The following is a 16,195-nucleotide window of genomic DNA, read 5'->3' on the forward strand; positions in this document are numbered from 1 at the left end:
TTGACTGGTTACCTCACTGTTGCCAGGCGGTGCCATTAGTGCAACTGCGATGCACCTGACTCTCGCTCCTGTTGCTGTATGTGAATTATGCCAGTCGTTGTGCGGGAATAAAGCGGAGCCTTTCTGAGCTTTGTGGATGCCAGCCCTGCCTGACATCAGCGTCCAAATTCAACCGAGCTCCGGACACCTTTGGACTTACAAACACAGCAGGAGCTGCAGCGGAAAACAGCAGCTTTTGCTGTCTGCAAGCTGAAAATTATTAATAAGAGTCTTAAGATTTGAACAACTGTGAGCCCTCCAGGAGGCTACGATGTCTACTCAGGCCACAAGTTACTTGGAGTGATTCAATGGCACTCGGGTGCGGCTCGAAGGAGTCCCTTTCTTGTGACCGGGAGGTTACACTTGCCTCTCTGAGCAATGAGGTCAGTATTGCTGAAACGCCGAAAAACAAAACTTTAACGCACTGTCTAACGTGCTGTTTTTATTGCCTCGTATTTCATAACGGATGCCCTTGTTTATGGAAACAGAAACTTCTGCTGCGGTTTTAAGTGTAAACTGAAATGTAAGGACATGAAAAATGGGCTTTCGCCTGGCTTTAGTTTCATGCTAACTTTCAGGTTCCTGTACTCAAAACCCCTTCCTGTTATGTGTTCTTCAGCCACACTCGATTTCAGGGGTTTTAAAACCGTCTTGTACACAATTTCACAGAAGCCTAGAAAGGGGAACTCCTTCTATATGCAACAAAATATGGTTTCAACTTAATGGAAAAAGTTGCACGTACAAAAAGGCAGGTTGACGTGTAGCTGCCACTCATGAGTCAGAGTGGGCTTTTGGTATTACTTTGAAGATGATTAAGATAAGAGAAAAAAACAGTGCTAAACATCAGAGTAGCCACTTAAAAAGACATAAAGATGAACAGTTGGTATCAGTGTGACACATTTTAGAGTGCATAGACATGAAAAATGTTTTTAGGATTAATATGACGACCAACAAAACCACTAGAAACTTTCAAAATACTAAGTTATACATGCAAATATTCAGTTTCTAGTATAAGTTTTTCAAAAATGTTTGTGACACATTTTTTTACAGTGCTTGTACCTTTAAAACAGTAACATTCTAATTTAGGTTGAGGGGTTTTAAACACTCAACAGAAATTAGTTGGGTATTAATTTGAGCTTAATGTCATTTTTGGTGTTTTTGTCAGAAATCCCTTTTTTTATAGAGAGCCAGAAAAGAAAATGCATTGCAAAAAAGTTCTTAAATATATAGCCACAGCTCCAAAACAATGGTGAAAGGTTTAGGGACATTAAAATCGAGCTTTAACTTGTGGAAAGTTGCAAAGAAGCATGGGCAAAAAAATGAAATAAAATCAGTGCAGAGGTCTTCAGAGACATTCCTTAAAAGACTAATGAAGTAAAAATGGTTATAGTAAATATTGACAACATACTGCAATGTAGCTTTTTTTTTTTTTTTTTTTACTAAACAGTCAATATACTCTGAAAAGAAAGGCTGACTCTCCTCCAATAAAGTCTTCCAATAGGGTAGAAATAGTGATGTAATCATAGAGCCAGGAGGGATTTCTGGAAAACATTTAGTCTAGTTTCATAACACAGTATCATGTTGAAAAGGCGCACTTTAGTTATAAAGATCAAATCATCAATGCTGCTATTAATAAAAGGGAGCCTAAGAATGAGCCTTGGAGGACTCAATTTAAAATCAAAATGAGCTGGTAAACCTTCTGAGTCTGTCTGAAAAGTAACTCATAATCAACAAAAAATGACTTTGGTCAACAGACAAGGAAGAACAATGTTGCTTCCTATCCAAAGCAATGATGATATTTAATTGTTTAAAATGTTCCTCATATGACCCAAACTAAAGGAAGACATGCGACAGACTGGCAACCTGTCCAGGGTGACCCCGCCTCTCGCCTGAAACGTTCGCTGAAGATAGGCACCAGCACCTCCCGACCCACAAGGGTGTACAGAAAATGGATGGATGAATGGATTAAGACAAAAGTTTGACTTTAGACATTACTGTAAGCCAAAGCTTGTTGCAGTCAAACTCTGTTTTCAGATTCTAGGATTTTGGCAAAAAGTAGAAAGTTTGGAACATCCCACAGATTTATGATTTTTTTTTTACCCCTCCAGGGGGTCTTTTGTGGGCTCTAGTGTCCCTTATATGACAGTAGGCTGACAGGAAACGGGGAAGGAGAGGAGGGAAGACATGCAGCAAATATCGTCAGGTCCGGGAGTCGAAACCGCGACGGCCGCGTCGAGGACTCAAGGCCTCCAAATACGGGTCGCGCTAACCACTACGCCACCACGGCATGCCCGGATTTATGAAATTTACTGGGTTTCGTTCTGCACTTTTCTCAAAAAGATAAAACATCATTTATTAATGGTGATTTAGAAATTAAATGACGTTTTTATAAATGTGCCCTATTCTTTTCATTTTCTGTTTTCATGAACGAGTGAGATCCAAAAATATCAGTTTATTTAGAAAAGCATTATTGTTATTACTATTTTTTACATATCTCTGTTTAAGAAAATGAGTGTTGATGAACTCAGCCAAAGAATTTAAACTGCGATGACAAGTGTCAATTGACTGGGAAAGAAAAATATCACAAAATCCCATCTTTCCTTAACCCAGGTGTCAACCAAGGGAATTATTGAACGTGACTTCGAACTCGTAGCGTCTCGGATTTATTTGCCTTTTGAAGTCAGATTGATATTGTTATCTCTCAAAAATTTTACCCAGAGGAATAAAATAACAGCTACCTTACTGTAAGGATTACGTATGGCAACAATCTACTGGGAAACCACCTGAGACCTGTATTTCCCCCTGATGAACCAAGACGTAGCAAAAGCAAAACATGTTTTATATGATCTAAAATGATGTTTAGATATCATGGTAATTTATGTTGGGGGCACACATACTGTAATTTTATTTTGGTTTTGTTCTAAGCAGGTAGGAGCTGCTACACAAAATGTAGAACTACACATAAAGACGACGCGCACCTGCAAGTTGTTGCTCGCCTCCCTCGTCGTCCTTATCGTCTTCATTATTGCGGTCGCAGCCGCACTGGCCTGGTACTTCCTGGGTGAGCGATTCTTTCTCAGTTTCTCAGTGTGGAGTTATTCATCTTTGGCCAAGCAAATACTTTCGAATGTCTGAAATCAAAAAGTAAAAAAAAATAAATAAATAAAAGATCTCCTCAGTAAATCCAAAAAGTTATAAATGTTTTGGTCAGATATCTTAAATCATCTGACGTACTGACTTCCCATGAATTCAGTACGGGGCTGAACGGAGGAGTTAAGTGTGGCTGTGGTCAAGATAAAAGTAGCACTGTTGTTTACTTATAGACTTTGCTGCTATATTTAGTGACTGTCCAGACACCTATAGTGACTCTTTATGAAAAACAAAACAACAAGTGACAAATCTAGGGACTTTTTTCTGTGCTGCTGGAGACTTTTAGCTTTACTGTGTGACATAAAGTGTAAGTCTTTCAATGATGGCTTGTGAATCATTTGGTCTTTCTGCCGTTACACCAACATAAGAAAGGACGTTCCATTGAGATCGTTATCATTGTATTAATTTAAGGTGAAAAACTGTCTTCTTCTGAAGCTCTTTAGGCCGCCGTCCATCTGTACTGCCTTTCCAATCAGCTGTGAGGCAAGTGGTTGGACTATAATAAAGACCTTTTGGTAGATGTTATTCAGTAAAACATTTGGGACAAGTTTTTTATTTTGTCTTCACAATGAAAGTTGGCGTTTTGACCTGATGTCACATAAGTACGAACAATTTAAAATGTGCCAACAACTTATTGTCCATATCTACGGATTAAATTCTAATGTTTGTTGTTCTTTATCTGTGACAGAATACAGTGTTTGGACGTTAGAGCCTCGTGTCCAGCAGCAGTACACGGCTTATTTAACCATCGTCAACAGGAACTTCTCAGCAGATCTGGCCTGTCACAGTAACCCAGTGTTTAAGACTGAAGCAAAATATGTAGAGAACACGGTGAGCAGGAAACACGCTTTTTTTTCAATACGGGTTCACACTGATACATACTGTACTGGTGATTCTGAGATACACTGACACACAAAATGCACTTCCTGTCTTCAGAATAAAAGCAGAGCAACGTTCTCTGTTTACTTTCACTTATCAGTAGCTGCATTTCCATTAACCATAAAATTGTGCAAATTGAAATTACAAAAATAAATTTGCTTAATGGAAACACGCCGACTTAAAGAAAGTCGGTAAAAGCCTTGTTTTTTGTCGAAACGAGTTTTTCGATAAAAAAAGAAAAGTGCTAGGATGAGGTGTTTTATCAGCCTATCGAAATAATGTATTTTGCAAAACTGCAATGGAAACCCTTTTTTCGCATCACATGATCACATGTTACTACTGGCGAAACGTCGAAGAAGACAACAGGAAGTAGCATTTCCAACAATAATGTTGGATAACAACAACAATAATGTTGTTATTTGATAGCAACATCGCAATTGTGAAATTGTGCTTTTTGGACATTAGTAGAATATAGATGAAGATTTTCGCACTTCTGTGATGGAAACGCAGCTAATCACATTAAAATGTGGAAATGAAATCACACCAATTCAAAAAACAGGATTAAATAAAGGCTGCTGAATGTTAAATAATGTGTTTTTTGTGTCTTTTAGTTAAAGAAGATCTTAAAAGCCTCATCTCTCTCCAGATACTTTAACTACACCACTGTCTTTGCATTTGGGTATGTGGGCCTTTGTTTTTCTTTAAGTAGTGGAGTAATTAAAGCTAAAACCAAAGTGACTGAACTTCACTTCTTTTCACAAAGCATACACCTAAAACCCGCCTCCTAAGACAGTGGGTGATGTCTAAATCAATAGTGAAAAGTGCTTAAGAGTTACGGAGCAGTTTATTTTTATCCATTTATTTATTACTCTATTATCGGTTGTGTTCATGTAAGGCCCGTCTGTGTGCCTGCAGGCAGGGGAGTGTGGTGGCTCACTTCTGGATAGTGCTGTCGGTCCCCAGCAGTCACGTTGGAAAAGTCACAGTAGAAGAAGTCACCAGAAGCCTGGAGGACGGCCTCAGGTGGTACGGAAGGTCACAGCGCGGGGAGACAGCAAACGTGGATGGCTTCCTGTTCCACCTCCCTACCCTGTGTGTTACTGGTGAGCCAAAGAGTTATGAATGAGATCATGAAACAGATCGTATTCCTGATATATTTTCGGTTTCATTTGGTTTTTGTTCACCTCCCCACAGAAACTGACTCCAAAGTTGTAGAAGTTTTGACATCTTCGTTTGGTATCACTTCTTTCTTTTTTCCATTTCATCATTTTTTACTTTGTAATTTGTTAATTTTATTATCACTCTATGGGTTTTTTGTCCTATAGCGAGTGTCACTAAGGGTACAAGTGATGTGTTTTAGTCTTTCTAGTCATTAGGTTGGAATCAATGTGAATTTTTATGTTTAGTGTCATTTTCCCATCGTTTCTAAAATACATTTTATGTTTATCTTTCTTTCAAATCTTAAGAATATAAATAAAATGGTAGTTCTTTTAAAATCACAACAAATTTCCAATAGTAGATATTTATCTAAAATTATAAGTTGTCTTATTTCCTAGTCGCTTGTTGCTTTGAACAAGTTTTCTTTGGATGGCCTGAATAAAAATGGCTCTTTGGGTTGTAAATGTTGCAGACTCCTGGTTCCGTTAATAAAATCCCCCCAAAATATAAATATACTGAAATCTGTAGCTGTAAAGTGAAAAGAGTTTATATACTGAATTAGTATGAATATTTTCCCAACGCAGTGAAGATGGATAAATGTGTTTATGATAGATAAAAGGAAAATGTTTTAAGTAAGACCCAAGCAGCTGGTTAATGTAATTTTAGGCTGATTTAGTGAAAAACCACAAATTAGAACAGAAGACAGAACAGCTGGCAGATTGTTCTACCCTCCATGTTTTATTCAGCTGAATATTATCAAGGATTTATAAGTGGGCATTTAGCAAAGGCTTTTAGTCAAAGCAACTCAAAAGAAAAGGAAAAACAAGATTTGTGGTAGCGTGTGGTACCAGACTAAGACACCTTGTGAAACTAATGCAAATATCATGGAATTACATTAGTCATTCTGCAATAATTCAGTATTCAGTTTCACTAGTTTTCATCTTTTGATGGGCCCTTAAAGTGTAAATGAAAGGTTTCTTCTTCTTCTAAGTATTTATTGTAAGTTCTGACTTCTTCGTCCTCAGACTGTTACCGTTACCAGAAGGTGGTGTCCAGCAGCCCCGTGGCTCTGCGCGGCCCTGAAACACATCGGCCCTCCTGCTTGTGGCACCTCCAGACCGACCCCGGCTCCCAGCTGGAGCTCCACATGGAGTGGCTGCTCCCCGAGTGCCGAGACCGGCTGGTGGTGTATGACTCCATCACCCCCTCCGATCACCATCTAATTACGTCGTAAGTTGGTTTTCTTTGTTTTTTCAACAAAAGCTGCAACAAACTCGATCGCTTTAAGATCCGAGCTCTGTGAAAGTCAAAATTCAAAACCTCAGAAAAGAACAATCATGTGGCTACATTTTAGCATTGTTTCCTACTGAAGGGTGTATGGCTGCAGCAGACATGAGGACGTGGTGCGCGTGCTCTCATCCGGCGAGTGGATGACAGTGGTTTGGAAAAAAGGTCTTTACAATTACAAGGACCCATTTTCTTTGTCTGCGCAAGCTTGGCCCCAACAGGGTAAGACTGAAGCTGTCAAACATCTGAAAGAAGTATTGTTTATGAAGCCATGGTATAGAGTTTTCAATAGAAACAAATTCTGCTATTATGCTGCCGCCTAAAGCTCTGTTTCCATTACAAACGTGCGAAAAACGTTGTTGACATTCCGCTAATGTCGAAAAAACAAAATTTCGGAATTACAGTGTTTCCACTGAATACGAAAATCAATTAAAATCACATCACATGAGTTTCTTCACCCAATGTCATTAAAAAAACATGACCGTAAATTTGTTGAAGTACACAGTTTCATTAGCAAACCACATGCAGCTGAATTCCTGAGTTTCATACCGCAAGGCCAAACGGATTTCTAACCTAGATTTTTTCTGCTCGGTATTCTCAGACTGCATCTCCTCTGTTCAGCTGAAGGAAGTACAGGGGGTGCAGGGGATTCTGCAGACGCCTTTCTTCCCCAGCTTCTATCCTCCGAACACCAACTGTACCTGGACTTTCATCGTCAGTGTCCCTTCCATCCGTACCTCTACGTTGTTTCTTTTAACATGTAGTTACAGCCGGTGTCGAAGACCATGAAAAACCCCTCAAACATTTCCTGTTTTCTCTCAGATGCCCGGCGCAGCGCTGGGTTTAGCTCTGGAGTTTGAAGGCTACGAGCTGAGCAGAGCCAGCTACAACCAGGCCTGCACCCAGGGTCAGTGGGTCATCCAGAACCGCAGGTATGGTCTGTTACAATCGGTCTGGATGGCCTTCTTTTTCCAGTGTTCAACTAAACTACAGGTTTAAACCACAAACAGAAATCTAATTATAACGTAGAGACTTTTCAGAATCCTACGTGACTTAAAATAGAAAAGTTATGTGTATTTTAATGTTAGACAATCAAGGGAAAAAAACCCCAAAAACGTCTGGCTTCATAAATATTTCCGATCCTTTATGAAAGGTCCAGGTGCTGCACCGCTGAAGTAAAAAAGGCAGGTTTATGGTTAAGCCCCACTTCTCTGTTTTTCTTCCTCCATTTAGACTACACATGCAGGTGGCAGCTAAAAGGCTAGCAGACCTCACAACAAAATAATCTGCTAACTGGATTTTTCACATTGTGCATCTCAGTTTAGTTGCAATAACATTAAATCATGTCCATGTGCCAAAACAATTACTATATCACAACTTCTTTAAAGCCTGACTGAATCCCATTCCCAACTAAATTACGTTTTTGTAACTACAACTTCAATTATTTTTTAATAATATTTTTTTTTAAATCATTCACCAGACTCAAGTGAGGGGACTTTCACAGTTGTCTGAACACAAGGTGGCACTATTGTCTCACTAAAGCATCCTAATACTATCTAGTGACCTTTTTATGTTGTTTTTAACCTGCAGGTTTCATATTCTCATCTTTATCTACAGATAGTCAGAGGCAAAAATTACACCCATCTGTTTGGATAAAAATATATGATTTTCATTTTACATACAGTCTAGCTTAGGTTGTTAAAAACCGCTCAGTTATGTGAACATTAACCGCTTGACGGCGTGTGTGCCAGTGGTTAAGTCTGTACATGTGTGTGTATTGTGAATAGAAAATAACTCATAGTGTTGTATTTTCTGTCTTATTTCATTATTGTATGTCCATTTTTGTAACTAGTCAAGGTACTGCAGATGCAAATTAGCTTTTGCTATAATCTGGTTCAGTGCATGAAATGCCAACATTTATGTTTGAGTTCTTCATTGTCCCTTTTTTTATCATTATAAAAGAAACGATGCTGGTTGAATTCTCAGGCTGTGCGGTACCAGAGGTCTGCAGCCGTACTGCGAACGCCTCTCCCTGCTCACACACTCAACCACCGTCGTTATGACCTCCGAGGTGTCGCTGACCGGGCCGGGCCTTCAGGTCCACTACAGCATCTTTAACCTTTCCGACCGTAAGTTGCGGATGCAGGAAAGATTCCCGAGAAGAGACCCTTTGTCCAACGTGAGTTTTGGTTGTTGTTTTCTGTGTGTGCAGCTTGTCCAGGTCAGTTCCTGTGCACTGTGAGCGGACTCTGTGTCCCCCTGTGTGACGGAATCAAGGACTGCTCCAACGGATTGGATGAGAGGAACTGTGGTACGAAGTTTAGATTTTAAATTCATAATGGCATACATCACCAAGGCTTTTCAACAAGGGAAGATAGTTACACACTGTCAAGTCTATTACTGAAATACTCAACACAGACGCGTCATTTCTTGGGAGCTGGTCTAAGGACCCAGGTGCCAGCAGGAGCCTTTAAAAACTCTGTAATATAGATCTCAGAATCATTTGCTGTTTGTAGTGAAGCTTACCAAATAGTTGAATGTATTATTAATATTTAGTCTGTCATAAGATAACTAGTTCATTGATTTATAAATGTCACCAAAATACATATCTAAATAGCAAGCTAAATGTTTAGTTAACCAACTTTATATTTACCTCCACTTTAAATATAATGGGTGTTTTCCCACATGATAACCCGGATAACTCGGTTCGATTGGGGATCAAAGTTGCAACATTTGATAAATGTTCAGCTGGTGCGATTCACTTTCACACTGCAATGTGTGAAATGATCCAAACTCTTTCAAAAACCTGTTCCCTGTTCACCTCGCCTCTGGCGGGGCTGCACCAAAAACCACTGAAGGAAATGACACCGAGAGCAACTTCCTGCTTGGCAAAATGTAAACAAAACACAGGGTAGGGTCAGATATTAGTGGTTGGAGCATTTCTCTTTTGTCTTTGGGAAAAGAGAAATGCTACATTGTTCCCTCTAGCGCTAGCATCACCCGTTTGATTTAGTTATAGTTACCCAGAATGCCCTGCACTGTAGTCCTAAATATTTATCTTGCTAATTAATAGTTAGCTTTAAACCAAATTTTTAGTTTGAAGCTAACTTGTTTGGAGCTAAATATTTAGATGGTGAACAAAATATTTATCTTGCTAACTTAATAGTTAATTTCGAATCAAGTACTAAGCTTGCACTTATTTATTTTATAAAGGTAAATATTTAGCTTAGTACCTAAATATTTAGTTTGGTGCTAAGTGGTTAACTAGATGGTTAACTAAATATTTTTCTTGCTAATTAAATATTTGGCTTAAATCTAAATATTTAGTCTGTTCGCTAAAAATTTAGTTTAAAGCTAAATAATTACCTTGCTAACTGAATATTTGTAGTTTGAAATGGTCACATTTATAAATGAATGGACAACATGATTTAAATAAGATTTTGAAAAAAAAAAAGTTATATCATTTATTTTTTATTACAGGCTAAGTAACTCAAAATAATTGTGCAAACGGCACCAAATATATTTATTTTAAAAATCTATGTATTTAATTTTTTTTAATCAAAAGTAAAGATTAATTACAATGTTTTATAAGACGTGCAAAGTGATACTTTATCATGTGTGTTTCAGTGTGTGTGGCGCAGTACAAATGCCCCGAGGACAGTCAGTGTGTCGACTACTATAAAGTGTGTGACCAACACCCAGACTGCCCCGAAGCCTCCGATGAGATGAACTGCACTGATGGTAACACTCTGACCTCCAACACTAACACACACACCCCCACCCGCAACGCACACACACATTAGAAGGTGTCACAGCATGAAGAAAAATTCCCTTTCCTTTACTCTTTGCAGGGAAGTATTTCAAAGCAAGCTGTTTGTGTTATTTAGATGTGGAACATTAAGTAAGAAAACCTCTCCACGTTAGCTTTTCTGACCAGCGTTGGGTTCTCGGTGTGTGGGTCTGTTTGTGCGTCCAGGAGTAGAGTGTACGGATATGACCTACGTCTGCGCTGACGGCACTTGCCTGAAGAAGCCGAACCCAGAGTGCGACTCCGTCACAGACTGTCCCGACGCCTCGGATGAGAATCGATGCGGTGAGATCAGACGACGTTCCACTAAAACTAAAACTAATCTGGTTTTTATCAATTATTCTGTGGATGTTATCAGGGTAGCACTTTGTTTTGCATGTAGACCAATCAATCATACTGTTATAACTAAATATTATTCATTGTTTTCCTGTTAAAGGGGTAGTATTATGTAAAACTATATATATATATATACATACTTTTTTGAGCTTTGGATTATGTTGTATAGTTATTCTTTTGTCAAAAACATGCCTGGAGTGTTGATTTGGTTCTTTCATGCAATGTTTGAGAAATCCTTTGTTCTCCCTTGGCAACCATTCAGCTGTGCAAAACGCCTGGCTGGACCTACCTCCGCCTTCCAAGCTTCCGAAAACTGAAAGTTTGTTTCAGATTTGTGGTTCATAAAAACTGAATGCTGCTTTTCTGCTTGATTCTGGTTCTGGGGATCTGGTCCCAGATTCTGGGAGCAGACCAGAAGCAGAAGACCTGAGAGGTCTGGAAGGGTTGATACCATGGCAACACGTCCTTAATGTATGTTTTTGCTAAGCCGTACAGGGATTTATAAACTAACAGGAAGTATTTTAAAGTCTATTCTCCAAGCTACATGGAGCCAGGGGAAGAGCTTTAAAACCTTCCGCTAGGAAAATATAAGGCTGAACTCTAAATGTTACTGATTTCATAGATAGACTCCAACCATTTTAGTCGCCACCTTCTGCTCATGAAAACTTTATAGCTTGTTTGAGTAAACATTTCCAAATAAGGTTGGCTCCCTCAATGTAAATGCTTGAAAGTAGCCATAAAGGAAATGCAGTCAGAGCTTAAAAGCCCCCATGTATTACAACAATGCAATACTTGGCCTTAACTTGCGGTTTAATAAATAAATCCATCACATTTTAAATTAGATCGTTGAGATGCTACTGTTGAGTTATCTGAGGATTTATGGGTGTGCAACGGTGCAAAAGCATTAATGTCTCTCAAACTTGTTTACATTGTTTCGCGTTAGAACCAAACACCAATCTATTTTATTAATACATGTGGTGATAGAACCATATAAAATACACAATTGTGAAGTGGATGAAAAATACTATGTGCTTTACGTTTTTTTCCGACTAAAGATAATCTGAATAGTGCGGCGTGTACATGTATTGAGCTACTTTTAATACGATACCCCTAAATATGACTCAGTCAGTGGCCCTGGGTTTTATAAGTGTAATTTCATTCAAGTGTAAACACAGCTGCTCTGTAAATGCCTCAGACATTTATCAAAAGGAACAAATTAGTGAAATTTAAGGGTTGTAAACAATAATCCAAGCTGTTCCGTTTATTAATAGTAAAACAATTCACGATTAATAAACTGTAAATTGTTTTACGATTTGTTTATCAATTTTCAATTACGCAGCCGTCATAACACAACTGCGAACGTGTCAAGATTTAGCTTTCTCCACAGACAAGCTGGACTGGGAGAGCATTAACCCAGTAAGGGGGACATGGGATCTGGTGGGGGAAAGATCCAAAAGCTCACTTAGCACAATTTGTTTTACAGAACAAATACAAATAGTTAGACACACAAATCTGCCTTTCATACACAGTGACAGGAAAAAAAGCTAATGTCAAAGCCAGACAAATTCAATGTTTCATTTAGCAACAAGCACTGTGGAACACATTAAACATGTACAGTTGTTTTGTTTCAAGTTTTTCAGTTTGGTTTGTTTCCTCTCTCTTTCTGCAGGCGTAGAAGCAGATACAGTATCTAGCCTGTTATTTTGTATTGTTTCTGTCTTTCTTTCCCTTTAAACTTTTCTGCCCACTTTTTTTTAATTTTCTTTCCCATCTCAATATCTATTACATTTGAAATAAACCCAAAGCAATTTCTAATGAAGCTTTATATGAAGTAGACATCATAGTAAAAGCAGTAATGCGAAAATACTTATGAAAATAAATCTGTTGGACTCGGTCACCTGAGAGAAAGTGACTCTCAGTGAACTAAAGGTATCGCTGACAGACCATGAAGAAGAGAGTTTTAACTGCAATTGCTATTGATAGTTATGTTTCGTATTAGTAGTTTTTATATATAGCTAAATAAAGGTTAATAGTAAAAGATGGAAGTGTCATTTCCTTAGATGTTACAGTTATCTTCTACTTTTTGTTATATTAAGTTTTCAAAAGACATTTGTAGCTGCGACAAAGCAAAATGTGAAAGTTTTAGAGGACAGGAATACTTTTTCAGGGTGTTTTTTCGATGTCTGCCCGTGTTCAGAATGTGGCCTGAGGCAGTTCTCCACCCGCATCGTCGGGGGCAGCGACGCCTCAGAGGGGGAGTGGCCCTGGCAGACCAGCCTGCAGGTGCGAGGGACCCACATTTGCGGAGGAGCGCTGATCTCCAGTCAGTGGGTGGCGTCGGCCGCCCACTGCTTCTACGACGACAGGTGAGTGCCAGCAGCAAACAGACGACCTGAAGCTCTTTGTTGTTGCAAATGTCATGTTTTCACTCCCTGCCTACGCTTTGAAGGACGCTCTTTCATTTCCCTGTTTCCTAAATCAGGATCGTCTCTTTTCTTTAAAACTCCCTCTGCGTTTGGCTCAAGTGATGGATAAGGATAAGGATGTAGGAGTTAAAACCGTCTCAGAGTGAGTGAGGGAGTGATGTGAGTGCATTTCTGGTCTTATCTGCACCTGTCTCTCAAAAATAGCTTAACCGGGATGCAGCTCAAAAGAATTACGGCACTTTTTAATTTTCTTGGGAAGGATTAAAAACTTTTTGAGTTGTACTGTTTATGATTGTTTGATTGATATAGATCAAAAATCAGAGTCGAAGACAGTGGCACCCCTCCGGGAGATTCGATGGGGCATATGGCCCCCTGCTGAAAATCTTGCTCAATCCACTGGACCCGGAATCATGTTCACGTCACAGAAAGGAATATAGTCATGTTCTCCAATCAAGGCATAAATGCAAAGCCTCATAAATTAATAAATAAATTTATAAAATTAAAAATGTATTAACGCTGCAGTATGCAAGTTTTATATACTATATATATATAAATTCTACTTGTTAAAATCATCGTAATATAATCTGTGAAAAAGTTTAGCTCATCTGCCTTCTCCCAGTGCTTATGTGTATGTCTGTAACTGGCCCTTTTTTGAAGGACAATTTTGTTTACAGAGACTTAATATTTCATTTTATTTGCCGTTTCTATTGTTTAATGTACTTATTTTGGATACATAAAACGTCTTCCGGTTCCAGTGTTAAATGTTCATTAGAAGTGACATCTACTTATCTTTGAGAATGTGCTCTTGCATTACTATCCATTATATTATCTGAAAATAGTCTCAAAACAGTAATATTACGTTTTATCGTGATAACGTCTGTGACAATTTATGGTTCTGGAATATCTGTCACCGTAACGGGCCTTTACCCTCTCGCTCTGATATTCCCGCTGCAGTGTGTACTCCCCCTCGGTGTGGACGGTGTATCTGGGTAAACTGCTGCTGAACCGCAGCAGCTCCATAGAGGAGGTGGCTCGGGTTCAGCAGATCCACCTCCATCAATACTATGACAGCGAGACCCACGACTACGACCTCGCCCTGCTGAAGCTGGACCGGCCCGCGTACGCACTGCTGACCGGACACGCTCGGCCCGCCTGCCTGCCGCCGGCCACCCACCAGCTGGAGCCGGGCCTGCTCTGCTGGGTCACCGGCTGGGGAGCACAACAGGAGGGAGGTGAGCTGGCCAACAGGTCGGAGATCTCGGGCAGAAAGCGGAGCGGCCAAGGAATAGAAACAAAACCAAAATACTACAGTATCTGGAAAGATCACGTCACTGAATTCAAGGTGTGTCAGAGCACGCTTGAGGAAAATGTGAGATAATCTGGAAAAAGATTAAAGCTGACGTAAAATCGGATAGGGTGACACGACAATGATGTAAAACGTACTGCTAAATTGAATTAAGAAAAGGAGAGACCAATTCTGACATAAAGCCCAGATCCTTGATTTCACTGAGATGCTGCATGGCAGGGTGTCAAATTTAATTTTATTTTGCTGGATCTCAAGATCCAGAATGTTCTCACAGGGCCGTTAGTGGCAGAACATATTAATAAAACCAGCTAAACTGTTAAAATATTAATAAATTGCAGTCTCTGCATTCGATAAGAACTTAAGATTAAATAATGTTGAACATCTTTCTAAATTAGCGCCATAAAATGTGATTTTGACGGCAAAAAAGTGAAAATCAAAAATGTTATTGCGCTATTTTGAAAATATTTGCAAGGACTTTTTATGATATTTTCTTTAATGCCAATATGAGTTTTTGTTACTCGCCACGTCGCTCTCAGACTTTGACTTGACTTCCAGTGAGGCTGAGGAAGACGGGGAAGTAGAAATAAGAAATACTGCCGCCTGCCGACGTCAGGAGTCACAGAGGCTGAAAACTTCTGTGACGTCAGGAGTCACAGAGGCTGAAGACTTCTGTGACTCCTGAGGTCACAGAGGCTGAAACCTTCTGACGTCAGGAGTCACAGAGGCTGAAAACTTCTGTGACGTCAGGAGACACAGAGGCTGAAAACGTCTGTGACTCCTGACGTCACAGAGGCTGAATACTTCTGTGACATCAGGAGTCACAAAGGCTGAGGACTTCCGATGTCAGGGGTCACAGAGGCTGAAAACTTCTGACGTCAGGAGTCACAGAGGATGAAAACTTCTGTGACGTCAGGAGTCACAGAGGCTGAAAACTTCTGACGTCAGGAGTCACAGAGGCTGAAAACTTCTGTGACGTCAGGAGTCACAGAGGCTGAAAACTTCTGACGTCAGGAGTCACAGAGGCTGAAAACTTCTGTGACGTCAGGAGTCACAGAGGCTGAAAACTTCTGTGACGTCAGGAGTCACAGATGCTGAAAACTTCTGACGTCAGGAGTCACAGAGGCTGAAATCTTCCGACGTCAGGAGTCACAGAGGCTGAAATCTTCCGACGTCAGGAGTCACAGAGGCTGAAAACTTCTGTGACGTCAGGAGTCATAAAGGCTGAGGACTTCCGATGTCAGGAGTCACAGAGGCTGAAGACTTCTGTGACTCCTGACGTCACAGAGGATGAAAACATCTGACGTCAGGAGTCACAGAGGCTGAAAACTTTTGACGTCAGGAGTCACAGAGGCTGAAAACTTCCGACGTCAGGAGTGACAGAGGCTGAAAACTTCTGTGATTCCTGACGTCACGAAGGCTGAAAACTTCTGTGATGTCAGGAGTCACAGAGGCTGAAAACTTCTGACGTCAGGAGTCACAGAGGCTGAAAATTTCTGTGATGTCAGGAGTCAGAGGCTGAAAATGTCTGACGTCAGCAGTCACAGAGACTGAAAACTTCTGTGACGTCAGGAGTCACAGAGGTTGAAGACTTCCGATGTCAGGAGTCACAGAGGCTGAAAACGTCTGACGTCAGGAGTCACAGAGGCTGAAAACTTCTGACGTCAGGAGTCACAGAGGCTGAGGACTTCCGATGTCAGGAGTGTCAGAGGCTGAAGACTTCTGTGACTCCTGACGTCACAGAGGCTGAAAACCTCTGACGTCAGGAGTCACAGATGCTGAAAACATCTGACATCAGGAGTCACAAAG

The 16,195-nt window shown here is 40.0% G+C and overlaps 1 protein-coding gene across 4 annotated transcripts in view; it reads left to right on the forward strand.

The window, feature by feature from the left end:
• tmprss6 (transmembrane serine protease 6) overlaps nt 1-16,195 on the forward strand; it is a 32,999-nt gene continuing 16,804 nt past the window's right edge. The window contains exons 1-16 of one of the 4 annotated variants that reach the window (XM_028016169.1): nt 4-422; nt 2,965-3,100; nt 3,878-4,020; nt 4,680-4,747; nt 4,984-5,171; nt 5,263-5,304; nt 6,252-6,456; nt 6,599-6,735; nt 7,115-7,227; nt 7,336-7,445; nt 8,500-8,642; nt 8,726-8,824; nt 10,141-10,254; nt 10,490-10,606; nt 12,855-13,023; nt 14,038-14,315. In XM_028016169.1, the coding sequence (XP_027871970.1) occupies nt 348-422; nt 2,965-3,100; nt 3,878-4,020; nt 4,680-4,747; nt 4,984-5,171; nt 5,263-5,304; nt 6,252-6,456; nt 6,599-6,735; nt 7,115-7,227; nt 7,336-7,445; nt 8,500-8,642; nt 8,726-8,824; nt 10,141-10,254; nt 10,490-10,606; nt 12,855-13,023; nt 14,038-14,315 (2,137 nt within the window). In that variant the 5' untranslated portion in view covers nt 4-347. Of the gene's footprint in view, nt 423-2,964; nt 3,101-3,877; nt 4,021-4,679; nt 4,748-4,983; nt 5,172-5,262; nt 5,305-6,251; nt 6,457-6,598; nt 6,736-7,114; nt 7,228-7,335; nt 7,446-8,499; nt 8,643-8,725; nt 8,825-10,140; nt 10,255-10,489; nt 10,607-12,854; nt 13,024-14,037; nt 14,316-16,195 lie in introns of all 4 variants that reach the window. The other 3 variants (XM_028016170.1, XM_028016171.1, XM_028016172.1) reach the window with 3 other exon arrangements.

The sequence above is a fragment of the Xiphophorus couchianus genome, chromosome 5, assembly GCF_001444195.1.
Source record: "Xiphophorus couchianus chromosome 5, X_couchianus-1.0, whole genome shotgun sequence".
Taxonomy (NCBI): domain Eukaryota; kingdom Metazoa; phylum Chordata; class Actinopteri; order Cyprinodontiformes; family Poeciliidae; genus Xiphophorus; species Xiphophorus couchianus.